The sequence below is a fragment of the Musca domestica genome, unplaced genomic scaffold, assembly GCF_030504385.1.
Source record: "Musca domestica strain aabys unplaced genomic scaffold, Musca_domestica.polishedcontigs.V.1.1 1, whole genome shotgun sequence".
NCBI lineage: Eukaryota > Metazoa > Arthropoda > Insecta > Diptera > Muscidae > Musca > Musca domestica.
In genome coordinates this window covers 4,151,752-4,169,603 of record NW_026712114.1, presented here as the reverse complement: position 1 = coordinate 4,169,603, position 17,852 = coordinate 4,151,752, and the positions used below count along the sequence as shown (strand labels likewise).

Genomic DNA, 17,852 nt, shown 5'->3' with positions numbered 1-17,852 from the left:
AAGAAATTTAATTATGTTTAGACTTACTCTGAAACGAGAAGTAAAAAGTGCGAAGTATAAAATGCTAATTCTACACAAAGATGCAATTGTTTCTAAAAAAATATTTATTCTGATCATACCTTTAAATCCATTCTCTCTTGTATTTGAACAAGCGTTTAGTTAAGGCTAATGACACCTTGCGAGATATATGGTGGGGTACAATTCGAGATATATTCAGTCTGAAAGATATGTTTTTTTCGGTCGATGTTTCTGGATGAAATTGACGTAATAAATACGATATCATCAAAAGTGTATATCTTACATAATACCAGGAATTCAAAAAAAACAAGTAAGCAAAGGCTACAGTCGAGCGGGGCCGACCGTTGAATACCCTACAACACTATAATAAATGATACAGTTTATATATGCGAGATACTCGAAAGAATTCCACAAGATATTGTGACAAATAATAAAAGGAAACCATCAGATTTCGTTCTCTAATTTTCGAATATTAGCAACTTAAACTAATTTGCTCATTTCCAATTTATTGGTAGATGTTGCACGTAAATGGTCTTCCTAGATCTGGAACCAATATCTCCCAAAGACCTATGATCTCCCAGAAGTGGCAAAAGATTAACATTTATTATTGGTTTTTGACTTAAACGCATCTATGTGAGATACAGCCATTTGACTATATTCTTCAACTAAATCAGCGTTAACGAAATAGTCAGAAGTGCGTCTTTTCTGTATTTGTGAATTCTCCAAAAAGACACTGGAATGGATATTTTCGTATTTTGTCTACAAAAGTTGGCAAACTATTTCACACATTGAATATTTTTGGATGGTCATCCAAAACTATTTGGCTTTTGCAATGTCCGGTAACCTCCATTCAAATGCGATCGGGCGATAATTACGACTTGCTGAAAATTTTGCAGTTTTTTTGTCCATTTCAACCCCTAAATATATGGCGATTATCTCCAAAAAGAGTAGGCTTCTATTCTGACCCTCATCTTATCCCCATGCAAAATTTCATAAGGATCGGGCCATAAATATCCTAACTACTTAGTTTTGTTAGCTGTAGAAATATTACCAAATGTTTAATTCAAAATGAAAATATGCCAAAAATATGACAAAATTGAAAAAAATATGAGAAAATATTACAAAATCAATATTTTCATTTTTAGAGAGATATTTTTATGCGTTTTTTCTCTCCTGCGAAGAGGCCATTCTGAATTAATGAGAACTGTCGAAATCAGTTCAGCCGTTCTCGACATATAAAAGATCTTTCAAGCATATCTTCTTTGATAGACATAAATATCGCACATATTTTGCTATATATCCGTTTTGTTGGATGTTAACATCAATGCAAAGATCAGAACTAACCTTGTCATGGCTTTGTGATTTTGCCGGGATTTAAAATATTCGCGGTTTAATGAAAAATTTTGAATTTTTTCAACACAAAAGATATGGTCTATTTTACCCGCTAAATATTATCCGATGACCCCCCAAATTGGTAGGCTTTTTCCCCGCCCTAAACTCTAGCTACATGCGCAATTGGTCTATAATTGCGACCTGTAGAGCAACTGCAAAATCAGGAATTTTTTCAGTTTTTGGTCCATTTCAACCCCTAAATATTATGCGATCATCTCCAAAAGAAATAGGGTTCTATTCTGACCTTAACCCCACCTACATTCTAAATTTCGTGAAGATCAAAGATCAAATTAACATGGACAGACGGACGGACGGACATACATAGCTAGATCGACTTAGCTCGGCGAGCTAGGAAGATCCATATATACTTTCCTATATGGGAAACCAATATTTCGAGGTGTTACATAATTTTTGGCCCAATCAAACTTATAATACCCCCAACACATAGTGTTGTAGGGTATAAAAAAAAAAAAATAAATAAATAAATAAGGAAACATTTATTGAAAGCATTGGCTAACATTTAAACCAGTAAAGAAAGTCCTAAAGTTGGGCGGGCCGATTTTATGATACCCTACACCACTTTGCTAATTTAGTAGAACTCCACATAACAATAAAAAGTTTTTATGGCAGAATTCAATCATACGCGCTATGATTATAATTATAATTTAAAGTTCAAAAGACTAAATATGCCAAAGCATTTGTATCTTTTAAATTCGGACTTGTATTGCCCATTTGGTGCAAAATTAATTTGAAATCAGATAAAGATATATATGGGTGCTATATCCATATCTGGACCAATCTTGATAAAATTTGACAAAGATATTTCTGAGCTGTATTTCATATATTTGCCTGAATATCGTTGTTACGGAGTGCATATTACGGCTGTGGATAACAAATATAACAAATCGGATGAACAATATATATGGGAACTATAGCTATATCTGAACCGATCTTCACCAAATTTTACATACTAGGTTCTAGACTCAATTCGGTCGTAAGTGCCAAATTCCATCCCATTTGGACAAATATTAGACACAATAAAAGGTAAATCGGACGAAGTTACATACGGGAGATATATCCAAATCCGCACCGATCTTGATAAAATTTAGCAAATGTATTTCTGAGCTGTATTTGATATATTTCCCCAAATATTGTTGTTACAGAGTGCATATTACAGCTGCGGAGGACAAAAATAACGAATCGGATGAACAATATATATGGGAGCTATAGGTATATCTGAACCGATTTCGACTTCAAATTTGGCATACTTATTTTCGGGCCTTATTTGGTTGTATGTGCAAAATTCCATACCATTCGGGCTCATATTACACGTTTGGTGCACATAAAAAGGCAAATCGGACGAAGATATATATGGGAGCAATATCTAAATGTTTGCCGATAATCTCCAATTTCAATATGGAGGGTATATTAACTTTGTCATTCCGTTTGTAACTCCTCGAAATACTCATGTCAGACCCAACAAAGTATGTATATTCGATTTAGCGATGTCTGTCTATTTGTCTGTCCGTCTGCCTGTCTGTCTGTTGTAATCACGCTATCTTGCAAATGAATTGAGATAGAAAGATAATATTTTTCACACATGTTTGTTTTGCCATAAATGGGATATGTAGGTCTACGTTTTCATATAGCCCCCATATAACGGTACCTACCGATATTCTGTATTTTAATGATTTTGTCGACATTATTTACCGGAAGTGTTTCAAATTTTATATTTGAAGTTCAAAATGGATACTACAGCCTAAGACAGAAAATAGTCTGAACAGGTCCACGACTTCGTATAGCCCCCATATAATGGTACCTCCCTATATTCGGTATTTTTATGATTTTAGCGACATTATTCACCGGAATTTTTTAAAATTTGGTATTTGAAGTTCGTAATGGAAGTTACAGCCTATGACAGGAGATTAACTGTGCAGGTCCACTTCTTCGTATAGCTCCCATATAACGGTACATCCCGATATTCGGTATTTTGATGATTTTAGCGTCATTCGTTCGCTTCTGTGACAAAAAAATTGTCTATGCAGGTCCAGGTCTTCGTATAGGCCCCATATATCAGTATCTCCCGATATTCGGTATTTTGACGATTTTAGGTACAATACTCTCACATCACTGAGATGTCGTACTTGAAGTTCGTAATGGATGCTACAGTCTGTGAAAGAAAATTGTCTATGCATGTCCGGGTCTGAGTATAGCTCCGATATAACGGTACCTCCCTATATACGGTATTTTGATGATTTTAGCTACATTATTCACCGTTTATTTCAAATTTCGAATTTGAATATGGTATTGGCTTATGACAAACAAAGCCTACGAGGCTCACGTCATAGAGACCCCAATATGGCTATATTCGGCTATTTAAGATTTGAACAGAGTTGTTAACTGATTTTATTTTTTGAAATTTTCTAAATTCATTCCAAATGGAGGAGGGTATTCAAAGTTCGGCCCGGCCCGGCGAACTTACTGCTTTTTAACTTGTTTTTTGTTGCATATATTCTGATAAATTATTAATTTAGATTTCGTACATTTATAACTCGCCATTGATTGATTAGCACAATATTGGTAAAGGTTATTTGAGGTTTTTGACTTAAGTCTTTTGTTTTCCACTCATTAGAGCTGATACCTCCTTTTCCCTCGGTTCTATCTCATGTTCACGGTTTATTTATATAAACTGGGCTTACGGGTGAGAGTTGAGAGAATTAACCCCTCCCTTGTACCCAAAACTCGATTTTATTTTGTATGACGTCCTACCTAATGGTGCGGTTATGAAATCTTAAACCGGAAGTGTTTACAAATGTTTGGCTATTAGCATATATTCAAAATTTCCTACATTTTTTCAGCCTCTAAACAAAAAAAACCGTGAATATGTTCTTAATTAACATATGCCGGGTATGGCTTGCCTTAATTAAGAAATACACCTATCGACATATTTAGTATACCCTACACCACAAAGTGGTCAGGGTATTATGTCTTTGTGCATTTGTTTGTAACAGGCAAAACGGAAACGAGATAGACCCATAGTTCCTTTTGATGATCTACATAGAATCACATTCTGAGTCAATTTATGCATGTCCGTCCGTCCGTCCGTCTGTCCATGTATTTTTGTGAACAAAGTACAGTTCGCATTTATTATCCGTTCCAGATGAAATTTTACACAAATCATTTGTTTGGCCCAAGGACGAACCCTATTGAAATTGGAGATCATCGGTAAAAATTTAGATATAGCTCCCATATATATCGTTCGTCCGATTTGCCTTTTATGGTGCACCAAACGTGTAATATCAGCCCGAATAGTATGGAATTTTGCACATACAACCAAATTAGGCCTTAAATTAAGTATGCCAAATTTGATCGAAATCGGTTCAGTTATAGCTATAGCTCCCATACATATTGTTCATCCGATTTGTTATTTAAGTCCTCCGCAGCCGTAATATGCACTCTGTAACAACAATATTTGGGGAAATATATCAAATACAGCTCAGAAATACCTTTGCTAAATTTTGTCGAGATCGGTTCGGATTTGGATATATCTCCCATATATAACTTCGTCCGATTTACTTTTTATGGTTCACCAAACGTCTAATATTTGTCCAAATGGGATGAAATTTGGCACTTACGACCGAATTGGGTCTAGAAGCTAGTATGTCAAATTTGGTGAAGGTCGGTTCAGATATAGCTATAGCTCCCATATATATATTGTTCATCCGATTTGTTATTTTAGTCCTCCGCAACCGTAATATGCACTCTGTAACAACAATATTTGGGTAAATATATGAAATACAGCTCAGAAATATCTTTGCTAAATTTTATCGAGATCGGTTCGGATTTGGATATATCTCCCATATATAACTTCGTCCGATTTACCTTTTATTGTGCACCAAACGTCTAATATTTGCCCAAATGGGATGAAATTTGGCACTTACTACCGAACTGAGTCTAGAAGATTGTGTGCCAAATTTGATCGAAATCGGTTCAGATATAGCTATAGCTACCATATATACTGGTCATCCGATTTGTTGAATTTGCACTGTATAGCCGTAATATGCATTCCGTAACAACGATAATCAGGGAAATATATGAAATACAGCTCAGAAATATTTTTGCCAAATTTTATCGAGATCGGTTGGGATTTGGATATATTTCCCATATATAACTTCGTCTGATTTACTTTTTTATGGTGCACCAAACGTCTAATATTTGTCCAAATGGGATGGAATTTGGCACTTACCACCGAATTGAGTCTAGAAGCTAGTATGTCAAATTTGGTAAAGATCGGTTCAGATATAGCTATAGCTCCCATATATATTGTTCATCTGATTTGTTATTTTTGTCCTCCGCAGCCGTAATATGCACTCTTTGACAACAATATTTGGGGAAATATATCAAATACAGCTCAGAAATATCTTTGCCAAATTTTCTCAAGATCGGTTCAGATTTGGATATAGCTCCCATATATATATCAAATGGGCAATACAAGTCCGAATTTAAAAGATACAAATGCACCGGCATATTTAGTCTTTTGAACTTTAAATTATAATTATAATCATAGCGTGTATGATTGAATTCTGAATTCTCCCATGAAAACTTTTAATTGTTATGTGGAGCTCTACTAAATTAGCAAAGTGCTCGTGTAGGTTATCATAAAGTCGGCCCGCCCGACTTTAAGACTTTCTTTACTGGTTTTATATTTAAAATATCATTAAATTTTGTGAAGTTCGAGAAAACGGTTTTATTTTTAAGGGTCTTTGATTAATTTCCAAATAAATTCACTTTTGAATTTTCAAAAACGCAGATGATCTTTTAAACAATCATTAATAATTAAAAACAAATAAACATTAATATTCAAAGTTCTGTTTGGCAAACAACTCAACAGCTCTCTCTCTCTCTCTCTCTCTCTCTCTCTCTCTCTCCCACTACCTCTAGCTTAGTAAAGTTTTTTAAACATCTAACAATAATTTTTAATGAATTATTTGTTTCTTTCTTCCTCTTCCTCTTCTTCTTCTTTCAGCTGGCGGTAACATCAGTTTCGGTTTTTGAGACACACAACCTAAACTAGTTGACATTCGGCTGTGAAAAGACCATGACCGAGAGACAACGCATCGAAGAGGTCTTCTAAATTAATTCTCAACACTCGAGTGACCGGTGAATTGAAAGCAAACACATCCGTTTAATCACATGCAAAATTTTGAAAACAAAAAAAAACTAACGAAAACAAACAAAAAATTAAAATAATTAAATTAACGGCAAGAATCGTACAACTGACCCCCGGGGGTCGTGATTTGAAGTTGGTGTTTAAATTTTATTGCCAGCCATTGTTGGTTTAATGTCACACCATCTCACATGTCATAAAAGTCGGTGTAAAGTGTTTATTTTTTGGAAATTAAGCGTGTTATTTTGGCCATAACAAGTGTGTGTGATAACTGAAAACAAAAAAAAAAAAAAAAAAAAAAAACAAAAATTAAATAATTAAAATAATACGAAAAAATTGTACGGCATTTTTGTTCCAGCATAATTCTGTATGAGAATATAACCTTTTTTAAAGTGTAAACATGTTACGCAAATTGTATTGTGGCTTTAAAAGCCTCCCATTAAAAGTGCTAACCTTCGCCTTGGTCAGCTGCATCATCGCCAGTTGTTTGCAAGAATCATCAGCCATTGCCATAGCCCCCTCAACATTTGGCACAGCCATTGCCAGAGCCGGTAAATTATCAAATACGTTAAAGGTGAGTAGAAGGTGATTAAATTAATGGCCCATTATTAAAATGTCATCATGGGATGGGATGTACAGTTTCATTTCAGGGTCTAAACTTAGATCTTTTAAGCAAGATGAACATAAAGAGAAAAATCATAAAAGTATTCTACTTGTTTATATACCTGATTTAATATAGGACGGAGTAAAGGTGGAAGTACATATAGAGTTTTTTTTTTTTTTTGACTGGCTTAAGTTATCGGCTGGTTTCTTCGTAAAAGAACAAAGTAGCCGAGGGCCAAAATCGAACTTAGTCAACCTAAAATTTCCTTGTTCCAGGCAATGACTTACGCCAGTCAAATAAAGCGTTTTTTGTATTCTCACCTTAAGGCTGCATTAGTCGTCTACCAATCAATCAAATTTATCCAATCAATCAAATTAAGTTTTCATGGGAGAATTCAATCATACACGCTTTGATTATAATTGTAATTTGAAGTTCAAAAGACTAAATATGCCGAAGCATTTGTATCATTTAAATTCGGACTTGTATTGCCCATTTGATATATATGGGAGTTATATCCAAATCGGAACCGATCTCGATAAAATTTGGCAAAAATATTTCTGAGCTGAATTTGATATATTTCCCTTAATATCGTTGTTACGGAGTGCATATTACGGTTGTGGGTAACAAATACAACAAATCGGATGAACCATATATATGGGAGCTATAGCTATATCTGAACCGATCTTCATCAAATTTGACATACTAGCTTCTAGACTCAATTCGGTCGCATGTGCCAAATTCCATCCCATTTGGGCAAATATTAGACGTTTGGTGCACAACAAAAAAAAGTAATTCGGACGAAGTTATATATGAGAGCTATATCCAAATTCGAACCGATCTCGATAATATTTAGCAAAGGTATTTCTGAGCTGTATTTGATATATTTCCCCAAATATTGTTGTTACAGAGTACATATTACGGCTGCTGGGGACAAAAATAACAAATCTGATGAACAATATATATATGGGAGCTATAGCTATATCTGAACCGATTTCGATCAAAATTTGGCGTGCTTATTTTCAGGCATAATTTGGTTGTATGTGCAAAATTCCATACCATTCGGGCTGATATTACACGTTTGGTGCACAATAAAAGGCAAATCGGACGAAGATATATATGGGAGCTATATCTAATTTTTTACCGATTATCTCCAATTTCAATAGGGTTCGTCCATGGGCCAAACAAATGTTGTTTGGAAAATTTCATCTCAATCGGATAATAAATGCGTCCTGCATTTTCTTCACAAAGATACATGGACAGACGGACGGACGGACTGACATGCATAAATCAACTCAGGAAGTGATTCTAAGCAGATCATAAAAAGGAACTATGGGTCTATCTCGTTTCCTTTTGCCTGTTACAAACAAATGCACAAAGACATAATACCCTTACCACTGTGTGGAGTAGGGTATAAATAGGTAAAATCGCTATTTTGTAATGGATTTCCGATTTTGAGTTTAGACATTTCATGTCGACTTTTCATTTCCCTTATTTCCAAATAAATATTTTGTTGTTGTATTTTTTATACCCTCAGTCATATGGCTATCCGTTTCATTACATTTGGAGTCGATTTATCGATGTCCGACCGTCCGTCCGTCCGTCTGTCTGGGTAGTGCGTACGATAACTCTTGAAGGAAGTATCCGATTTGGTCCAAACTTGGTACATAGTAATATTATTATCAAACTTAGAATTACTTTGGAGATTGGCAATATTGGTCCACTCCTTCTGGTACCTCCCCCACAAAGGTTAATATTTTCATAGAAAATAATTTACGGCATACAACAGGAAGGAATCATCCAATTATATTGAAGCTTTGCAAATTCCTAGCACTGATGTAAGTAAGGTAAGAAATTGGACAATATCTGTCCATTCCAGCAAGTACCTCCCCCACAAAGGGTCAAAATTTTGAATAATTGTAACTATTATAAAATGTGATGTAAGATTCCGGATTTCGTTGAGACTTGGTGCACCTCAATATTCGCATCAACACATGATCTGTAGAGTTCCGACCACTTCTTCTGGCACCTCTCTCACACGGGGTTTCAGATTAAAAAAAGTTAAAAAAAAGAAATAAACCGATTTCCGACCTCTTGCTATGTGGGCTAAACTTTTATTAAATGTTTTTGAGAGGAGTTAATCTTCCCATGAATAATCTAAAACATAAAATTGATTCAAGCGGATTTGGAAACAATCAAAAATCAGGAAACCAGAAATACCGTTTTCCAACATTGAGTATTTTTTGCGAAGAGTTAAACCTGAAATGAATTAAAGCTAATTTAGTTTGACATTGAGATATGAACCTTTAAAGGACCGCTAATCACGAAGTACCTATATTACATCTAAATATGCACACTGGGAGCCGAAAATATCTACAGGGTGAGATGAAAAAACTGCAACCAACTTCAGACTGCTGTCATTTCTAAGCCACTCGTCCGACAGTTGTTAAAATTATTCCCGGTACAGCTCATTATATTGTTCGCAAGCTTACAAAAGCATTTTGGTGAGAATTTTCCAGAAAAAAAAGTTATTCGTTTGGAATTCAAGCGTGATTAAGTGATTTTTTTATATTTGGCTGGAAAACCACAAGTGGCTATCGTTAGAGCACTCCAGCATTTAAATGTGAATAAATCTTTTGTGTCTCGTACCATCGCTCGTTACCGTGATACTGGTATCGTAGCCCGTCGTCAAGGAAATGAAAGAAAATGGTGCGAAAAGTAAAGAAGCGACTTGATCGAGACCCGTGTCGCAGTGGTCGACAAATGGCTCGTGAGCTGAACATATCGCAATATTCCATTCGGCAAATATTGAAAAAATAGCTCGGTGAAAAGCTATTAAAATTCCAAAAATTGCAAAAACTTACACCGCAACAGAAAGAAAATAAACTCAAAAGGGCTAAAGAGTTGCTTCGCTTGGTCGAAAGTGGTGAACTGCCGAATTTGGTTTTCTCCGATGAGAAAACATTCGTTGTCCAGCCAAAATACCGCAGAGCAACATTCGGACAGCGTGTGACGGTTTCATTGGCCGTTTGAAGGCCATAATCTAATCTTATTCTAAAATTTGATGCTATTTCCGACCTTTTTTGCTTTTATTCAATAAAATTAAAAAAAGGAAAAATTATGGCGTTTGACTTTGTTGCAGTTTTTTATCACAATTTTATACGAAATCATAAATTCCGAAAAATTCCACATTCATATCAGATTTCTGGCTAAAATAATTACACTATCTTTCGAACGAATTGAGATGGAAGGCGAAAATTTTGCACACCCCTTTATATTGCCAGTAGGCAGGTTAAATTCGTAAATGGGCCATGTCGGTCCACGTATAGCGGTACCTCCCTTTATTTGGTATTTTGATGATTTTAGCGACATTTTTTATTGGAAATTTGTATTTAAAGTTCGTAGTGGATACTACAGCCTATGATAGAAAATTTTCAATGCAGGCCCACGTCTTCGTATATCTCCAAATATAACGGTACCTTTCAAAAGAGGCATTATAGACAGAAATTATTTCAAATATCATGTTAGTAGTTCGTAGAGAGGACTACAACCTATGACAGCAAATTGTCTATGCAGATTCTCGTCTCCGTATAGACCCTATATAACGGTTTTAATTTAACACATACCAATATTTTTATCTGTATTAGATGAAGTATGAAAATGAAATACTTCGGTCCGCTTTATTCGATAGCTCACGCATATTTCCACATTTTCCAAAAAATTGCACATGTCCCATATAAAGTATAGGAAATGGTCGATATAGTCCAAATCTGTCACGTTGTAATATTTATATCAGTCTTATCTCAGCAAAGAATTGGTCAATATTGGCCAACTGCTTCGGATCCTCACCCATAAAGAGTCAACAGTTTGAAAAATCATAACTTAAGGCTTGGGGTATACGTCAGTCGGCAAAACCGACAGAAACTGATTTACTTGTTTTTATAGCCTCCACCATACTAAGGAGGGTATATTAACTTTGTCATTCCGTTTGTAACTCCTACAAATACTCATGCCAGACCCAACAAAGTATATATGTATTCTTGATCAGCGTAAAATTCTAAGTCGATTTAGCGATGTCCGTCTGTCTGTTGTATCTTTCGAACGAATTGGGATAGAAGGCTAAAATTTTGCACACATGTTTATTTTGCCAGTAGGCAGGTTAAGTTCGGTATTTTGATGATTTTAGCGACATTATTCACAGAAATTGTTTTAAATTTGGCATTTGAAGTTCGAAATAGGTACTACAGTCTATGGCAAAAAATTTCGAAAGCAGGCCCACATCTTCGTATAGCCCCCATATAACGGTACCTCCCGATATTCGGTATTTTGATGATTTTAGCGACATTATTCATCGGAATTGTTTCAAATTTGATATTTGAAGTTCGAAATGGCTTCAACAGCCTAAGACAGAAAATTGTCCGTGCAGGTCCACGTCTTCGTATAGCCTCCATATAACGATACCTCCCGATATTCGGTATTTTGATGATTTTAGCGACATTATTCATCAGAATTGTTTCAAATTTGATATTTGAAATTCGAAATGGCTTCTATAGCCTAAGACAGAAAATTGTCGGTACAGGTCCACGTCTTCGTATAGCCCCCATATAAGGGTACCTCCCGATATTCGTTATTTTGATGATTTTATGGACATTTTTTACAAGAATTATTTCAAATTTGTTATTTGAAGTACGTAATAGATACTACAGCTTAAAACAGAAAATTGTCTGTGCAGGTCCACATCTACGTATAGCCCCCATATAACGGTACGTCCCGATATTCGGTATTTTAATGATTTTAGCGAATTAATTCACCGGAATTGTTTCAAATTTTGTACCTAAAGTTCACGATGGATACTACAGCCTATGACAGGAAATTGTCTGTGCAGGTCCACGTCTTCGTATAGCCTCCATATAACGATACCTCCCGATATTCGGTATTTTAATGATTTTAGCGACATTATTTACCGGAGTAATTTCAAATTACGTATTTAGAGTCCGTAATGGGATCTACAGTCTGCGACAGAAAATTGTCTATGCAGGTCCAGGTCTTCGCTTTTATTCCTATATCCCTATATTCGGTATTTTTACGATTTTAGGTACAATACTCACCGAAATTGTTTAAGATGTGGTATTTGGAGTTCGTAATGGATGCTAAAGCCTATGACAGCAAATTGTCTATGCTGGTCCAGGTCTTCGCACAGTTCTGATATAACGGTACCACCCTATATACGATATTTTGATGATTTTAGCCACATTATTCACCGTTTATTATAAGTTTCGAATTTGAATATGGTAATGGCTTATAACAAACAGTGCCTATTGAGGTCCATGTCGTCGTATAGCGTGTATATAACGACTATATTTGGTATTTTTTAGATTTTAACAGAATTTTTAGCGGATTTCATTTTTTGACAATTTCAAAATTTGTTCCAAATGGTGGAGGGTATTCAAAGTTAGGTCAGGTCGAACTTACAGCTTTTTTACTTATTTTTTTTTTGTTATTGTGAATGGTTATGGATTATTCTATCATTCCATAGTAATACCCACTGCGTTGGGCGGTACACAACAACTTTCACTCCTAATTGAGTGATGCTATTGTAGTGCTTATACGGAAATGATTTATGCATCAGCCAAAAACCATTATAAAAACCCCCTATTATGGACAAAAGAAGTCATTCTGCAAGTCATGCCATGGGGAAATTCATTTAATTTATTTCAGGTCATAACTTTCTCTCGCAGTTTTTGAAAAGAATCCATTCAAACTTTTTTTTTTTGGTTTGAATTATAAATGGTCATTTCCTATTAAAAACTCACTGGTGAAGATAAGATTGAATGCATAATTTATGGGACAACGCCCTAACCTGGAAAGATCATGGAAAGTAAAATTGTTATGGAATATGCCGATAATTCTATATAAATTAAATATTCCATAAAAATAAAATAAAAAGGAAATACTTTCAAAATAGAATAAATTACTTTTATAAATTAATAAAAAATAAATTAATAATTAAATTAATAATTAACAAAATGCCGTTTTATTTAACCCAAAACAATGGGGTCAATGACTCCCCATCAAGTCAATAAAGAATTGTCATTGGCTACAGATGATTATTACCGTGGCTAATGAGTTCCGCCAAAAAGCGGCATTTCTAGGCACATCATGAACTGGAAATAAAAAAGAATTACGTGTGTGTGAGAAAAAAACTCGAATCAAAACAAAAATATAAAATTAAAAAAATAAAATAAATAATAATATTATTGGTGTAGGTTATGGCTATGCAGATTAATTAATAATGTCAAACCCGTTAATATAATGCGATGCTGTTTGTTATTTTGAATTAAAACAATATCGATCAAGAAATCAATTTTTTTATTGTTCTCTTTGCGATTTGCAAAAAATAAATGAAACAAAACGGAAATCTCATGGACAGACCTAACCTACCGCAAATCTAGTACAAGGTGTTAAAGCTGCGAATAACTGAACGAAACAAAAGAAAGAGGAAATACAAGTGTGCGTATTTTGTTATGTCAGAATGAGTGGAAATATTCCAATAGTTGTTTTATATACAGAAGGAGGGAAAATTAGTAAATATAATGAAAAGGGGAATATTTTTTTAAGCTTATCATATCAAGGAGATTATTCCCATTGATTTACAGGAATTCTTTGATTTTTTTTTTTTTTGAAAAAAAAAAACATATTTTTTAATACAATATTCATGCTTGGCCTCATCTTTGATAGAAGTCCTGAAAATGTTTCAAAAAAAAAAAAAATCCGAGATTTTTGAATGTGAAGCTCTACAAAACATGATTTTGAAACCTCGTTGATTTGCCGAAAATGATTGAAGCACGATCTTTAAAAAAAATTATTAATATTTACTAAGAATTCTGTGAGAAACCATAAATTATTTATGAAACCCTTAAACAGTGTATGATTTAAAAAAAAACATACGAATTGTTAAGGATTCATTCAATACAACATTAGGTGCAAATGGCTGGTTCGGTAAAATTTGTGTGTTTGAAATATTTAGTTGCATTATCGAACGAAAGAGGCTCTAATTTGATATTTTGAGGGCTTAGTGCGTAGAGCCTATTCTGGCAATTATTTTTTAAAAATAAGTCAATATTTTTAATTAGGACAAACTTCTATACTCCATGAAATTAACAATTTTTCTTCAAGAGGTAAATCAAAAAAATCTTAAAAATTTGATATAATTTCGACATTCAAAACTTCCTGAAAAATCCGCATTCGCAATCCGAAACATTCTTTTAAATATTTCTAAAATTTTTAAAAATTTCCGATCTTTGGGCATAAGTGCCTAAAAATGACAAGTCATCAAAAAAAAAACAATTTAAAAAGCAATAAGTTAGGCCGAGCCGACGTTTAAATAGCCTCCACCATTTCGAACTAATTTGGAAATTTTCAAAAAAATAAAATCCTCTAAAAACGACGTGGACCTACAAAGGCATTGTTTGTCATAAGCTATTACCATATTCAAATTCGAAACTTGAAATAAACGACGAAAAATGTAGCTAAAATCATCAAAATATTGTATATAGGGAGGTACCGTTATATCGGAGCTGTGCGAAGACCTTGACCAGCTTAGACAATTTTCTGTCACAGGCTGTGGCATCCATTACGAACTTCAAATACGACATCTCAAACAATGTTGGTGAGTATTGTACCTAAACTCGTCAAAATACCGAATGTAGGGAGGTACTGGTATATAAGGCCTATACGAAGACCTGGAGCTACATAGACAATTATCTGTCACAGACTGAAAAAATTCCGGTGAATAATGACGCTAAAATCACCAAAATACCGAATATAGGGAGATACCGTTATATGGGGGCTATACGAAGACGTGGACCCGCACAGACATATTTCTGTCACAGGCTGTAGTATCCATTACGAACTTCAAAACGCCAATTTGAAACAATTCCGGTGAATAATGTCGGTGAATAAATGTAGTATGTAGACCTGGACCTGCATAGACAATTTTCTGTCATAGGCTGTAGTATTAATTACGAACTTCAAATACCAAATTTGGAACAATTCCGCTAAATAATGTCGCTAAAATTATCAAAATACCGAATATCGGGGGGTACCGTTATATGGGGGCTATACGAAGACGTGAACCTGCACAGACAATTTTCTGTCTTAGGCTGTAGTATCCATTAGGGACTTCAAATACTAAATTTGAAACCATTCCGGTGAATAAATTCGCTAAAATCAACAAAATACTAAATATCGGGAGGTACCGTTATATGGGGGCTACACGAAGACGTGGACCTACATGGCTTATTTTCTTTCTGCGGCTGTAGCATCCGTTACGAACTTCAAATACCAAATTTGAAACAATTCCGGTGAATAATGTCGCTAAAATCATCAAAATACCGAATATCGGGAGGTACCGTTATATGGGGGCTATATGATAACTAGGACCTACATGGCCCATTTACGAACTTAACCTGCCTACTGGCAAAATATACTTGTGTGCAAAATTTTTAGACTTCTATCTCGATTCGTTCGAAAGATAGCGTGATTAGAACAGACAGACAGACAGACAGACAGACAGACGGACAGACAGACACACAGACAAACAGACGGACGTGGCTAAATCGTCTTAGAATTTTACGCTGATCTAGAATATATGTACTTTGTTGGGTCTGATATGAGTATTTCGAGGAGTTACAAACGGAATGACAAAGTTAATATACCCTCCATAGTATGGTGGAGGGTATAAAAATCCCTGATCTTTGGGAATGAGGTCATTCAATAAATGAACTGTTCCAATTTTTTCAAAAATCCATGGAAAACAATAAATCAATCAATAACCGGAAATCTTTTATAAAACGACGAATGTTGGACACGAATGTTTGTCATTCTGGGCAAGGTATAAATTTCACTCGAAAAAATCATTGATTTTACAGTAGTTCCTCAAAACAGAATTCTGTTTCGGTCGTTAAAAACATATTTGAAAATACGCCGTCAGGATATTCTTCAAAATATTTGTAAAAAATACATTGTTTTTTTTGTCTTCATTATTTATTTTCAAAAATCCACGATCTTTGGACGTAAAATACTTAAAAATATTTTTTTGCAAAACTCATGATTTGCTTCAACGTGTACATAAAAAATCAATGACAAGAACTTCATTGTCCTTGAAATAAAAAAAAAAAAAAAACAATCAAAAAAGTGTTGACATAAAATTTAAAAAATATATTATTCAAACTATGATTAAAAAAAGAAACCAAATGATTAAAAAAAGAAACCAGAATTTTTTCTAAAAGCACAACCTTTACCAGGAAGCCTACTAGGTTTTTATCAGCAAATCATGTGAAAATAAAAGATTTTTCCAGAAAATGTCGAAAATTTATTTTTAAGAAAAATCACAATACTTTCGTTTAGGAAGAAAAAAATAAATCATGGATTTTGGTCCGAATACTCTTCCTCAAATTAAAAAAAAGAAACAAATTTTCGTTTGGAGGACCTCTAAATCAAATTCTTTAAAAACTCTTAAAATTTTTCCGAATTTCGGTTAGAATATCTTTTAAAATTGTATAAACAACACGGTTTTTTGTTTTGAATTCCTTAAAAACATTCCAAAATTCCACTATTTTTGGTCTGAAGGATATTCTAAAAACTGCTTGCCAGGAAATCTTTCAAAGTATTGTTGAATGCAATATTTTTGTGGTCAGGACGTCCTTATATTCGAAAAGTCCTCTAAAAATTATTTGTCAGGAAGTCCATAAAAATATTGATAAAACTATTACACTTACTTTTAGCCGGAGGTCCTTCTAGATTTAAGGTTTAAACTAATTTGGTTTGCATTTTTTTAGAAGTTCCATTATCATAATTTTTTAAAGGGAGATTTACTACCCTCTTATGATATCAAAATTTAGAGCATTTTTCAAACATGGCTATCTCTGCAATGCAGTCATATGTCAGACGATTAATAATTCATTTCAAGGTCAATGTCATTGTACAAAAGTTCGCGGAAGCCAAACCAACCTAATGCTGAATATAAATATTTTCATTTTTGTTTATTTATTTCAAGCAAATATTTATTAAAAGCTAATGGAATTCTGCCATCATTATTACTTATCTTTATTTGTCTAGTTCACACCTTTAGCTTGGGGTAACTTGTTGCCATCTCAAGAATATTTTCATTTGCTGTCAATTATTTAAATATTGATAATTGACTTAATAGCGGTAGCAGTTTGGAAAAAATAACATGGAAAAATGTTTGATTTTATGGAAATTCGGAAATTTATATTCAGCTTAGAATAATTGTAAGAGAAATAATTTTAAGATTCGAACGAATTTAGAAATTTTAAATTTTAAATTTATGTTAAAATATTATAAATACCGAATATAGTCGTTACCGGGTCTATACAAAGACGAGGTAACTTTTGTCATAGGCCATTAAAATATTCAAATTCGAAACATGAAAAAAACCGATGAATAATGTAGCAAGAATCATCAAAATACCGCATATAGGGAGGTACCGATATATGGGACCTATAAGAAGACCTGGACCTGTATAGACAATTTTCTGTCACAGACTGTAGATTCCATTACGAATTCTAAATACGAAATTTGAAACAATTCCGGTGAATAATGTCCCTAAAGTCGTTAAAATGCCACCGATACGGAATATCGGTGGGTACCTTT

The 17,852-nt window shown here is 34.1% G+C and overlaps 1 protein-coding gene across 2 annotated transcripts in view; it reads left to right on the top strand.

Annotated features, from left to right (window-relative positions):
- The first annotated feature begins 6,923 nt into the window (after positions 1 to 6,923).
- The window catches only part of LOC101893731 (juvenile hormone esterase), a 58,032-nt gene continuing 47,103 nt past the window's right edge, over positions 6,924 to 17,852 (top strand). The window contains exon 1 of one of the 2 annotated variants that reach the window (XM_059132343.1): positions 6,924 to 7,151. In XM_059132343.1, coding sequence (XP_058988326.1) covers positions 6,978 to 7,151 — 174 coding nt within the window. In that variant the 5' untranslated portion in view covers positions 6,924 to 6,977. The remainder of the gene's footprint in view (positions 7,152 to 17,852) is intronic. The other variant, XM_059118007.1, reaches the window with a different exon arrangement.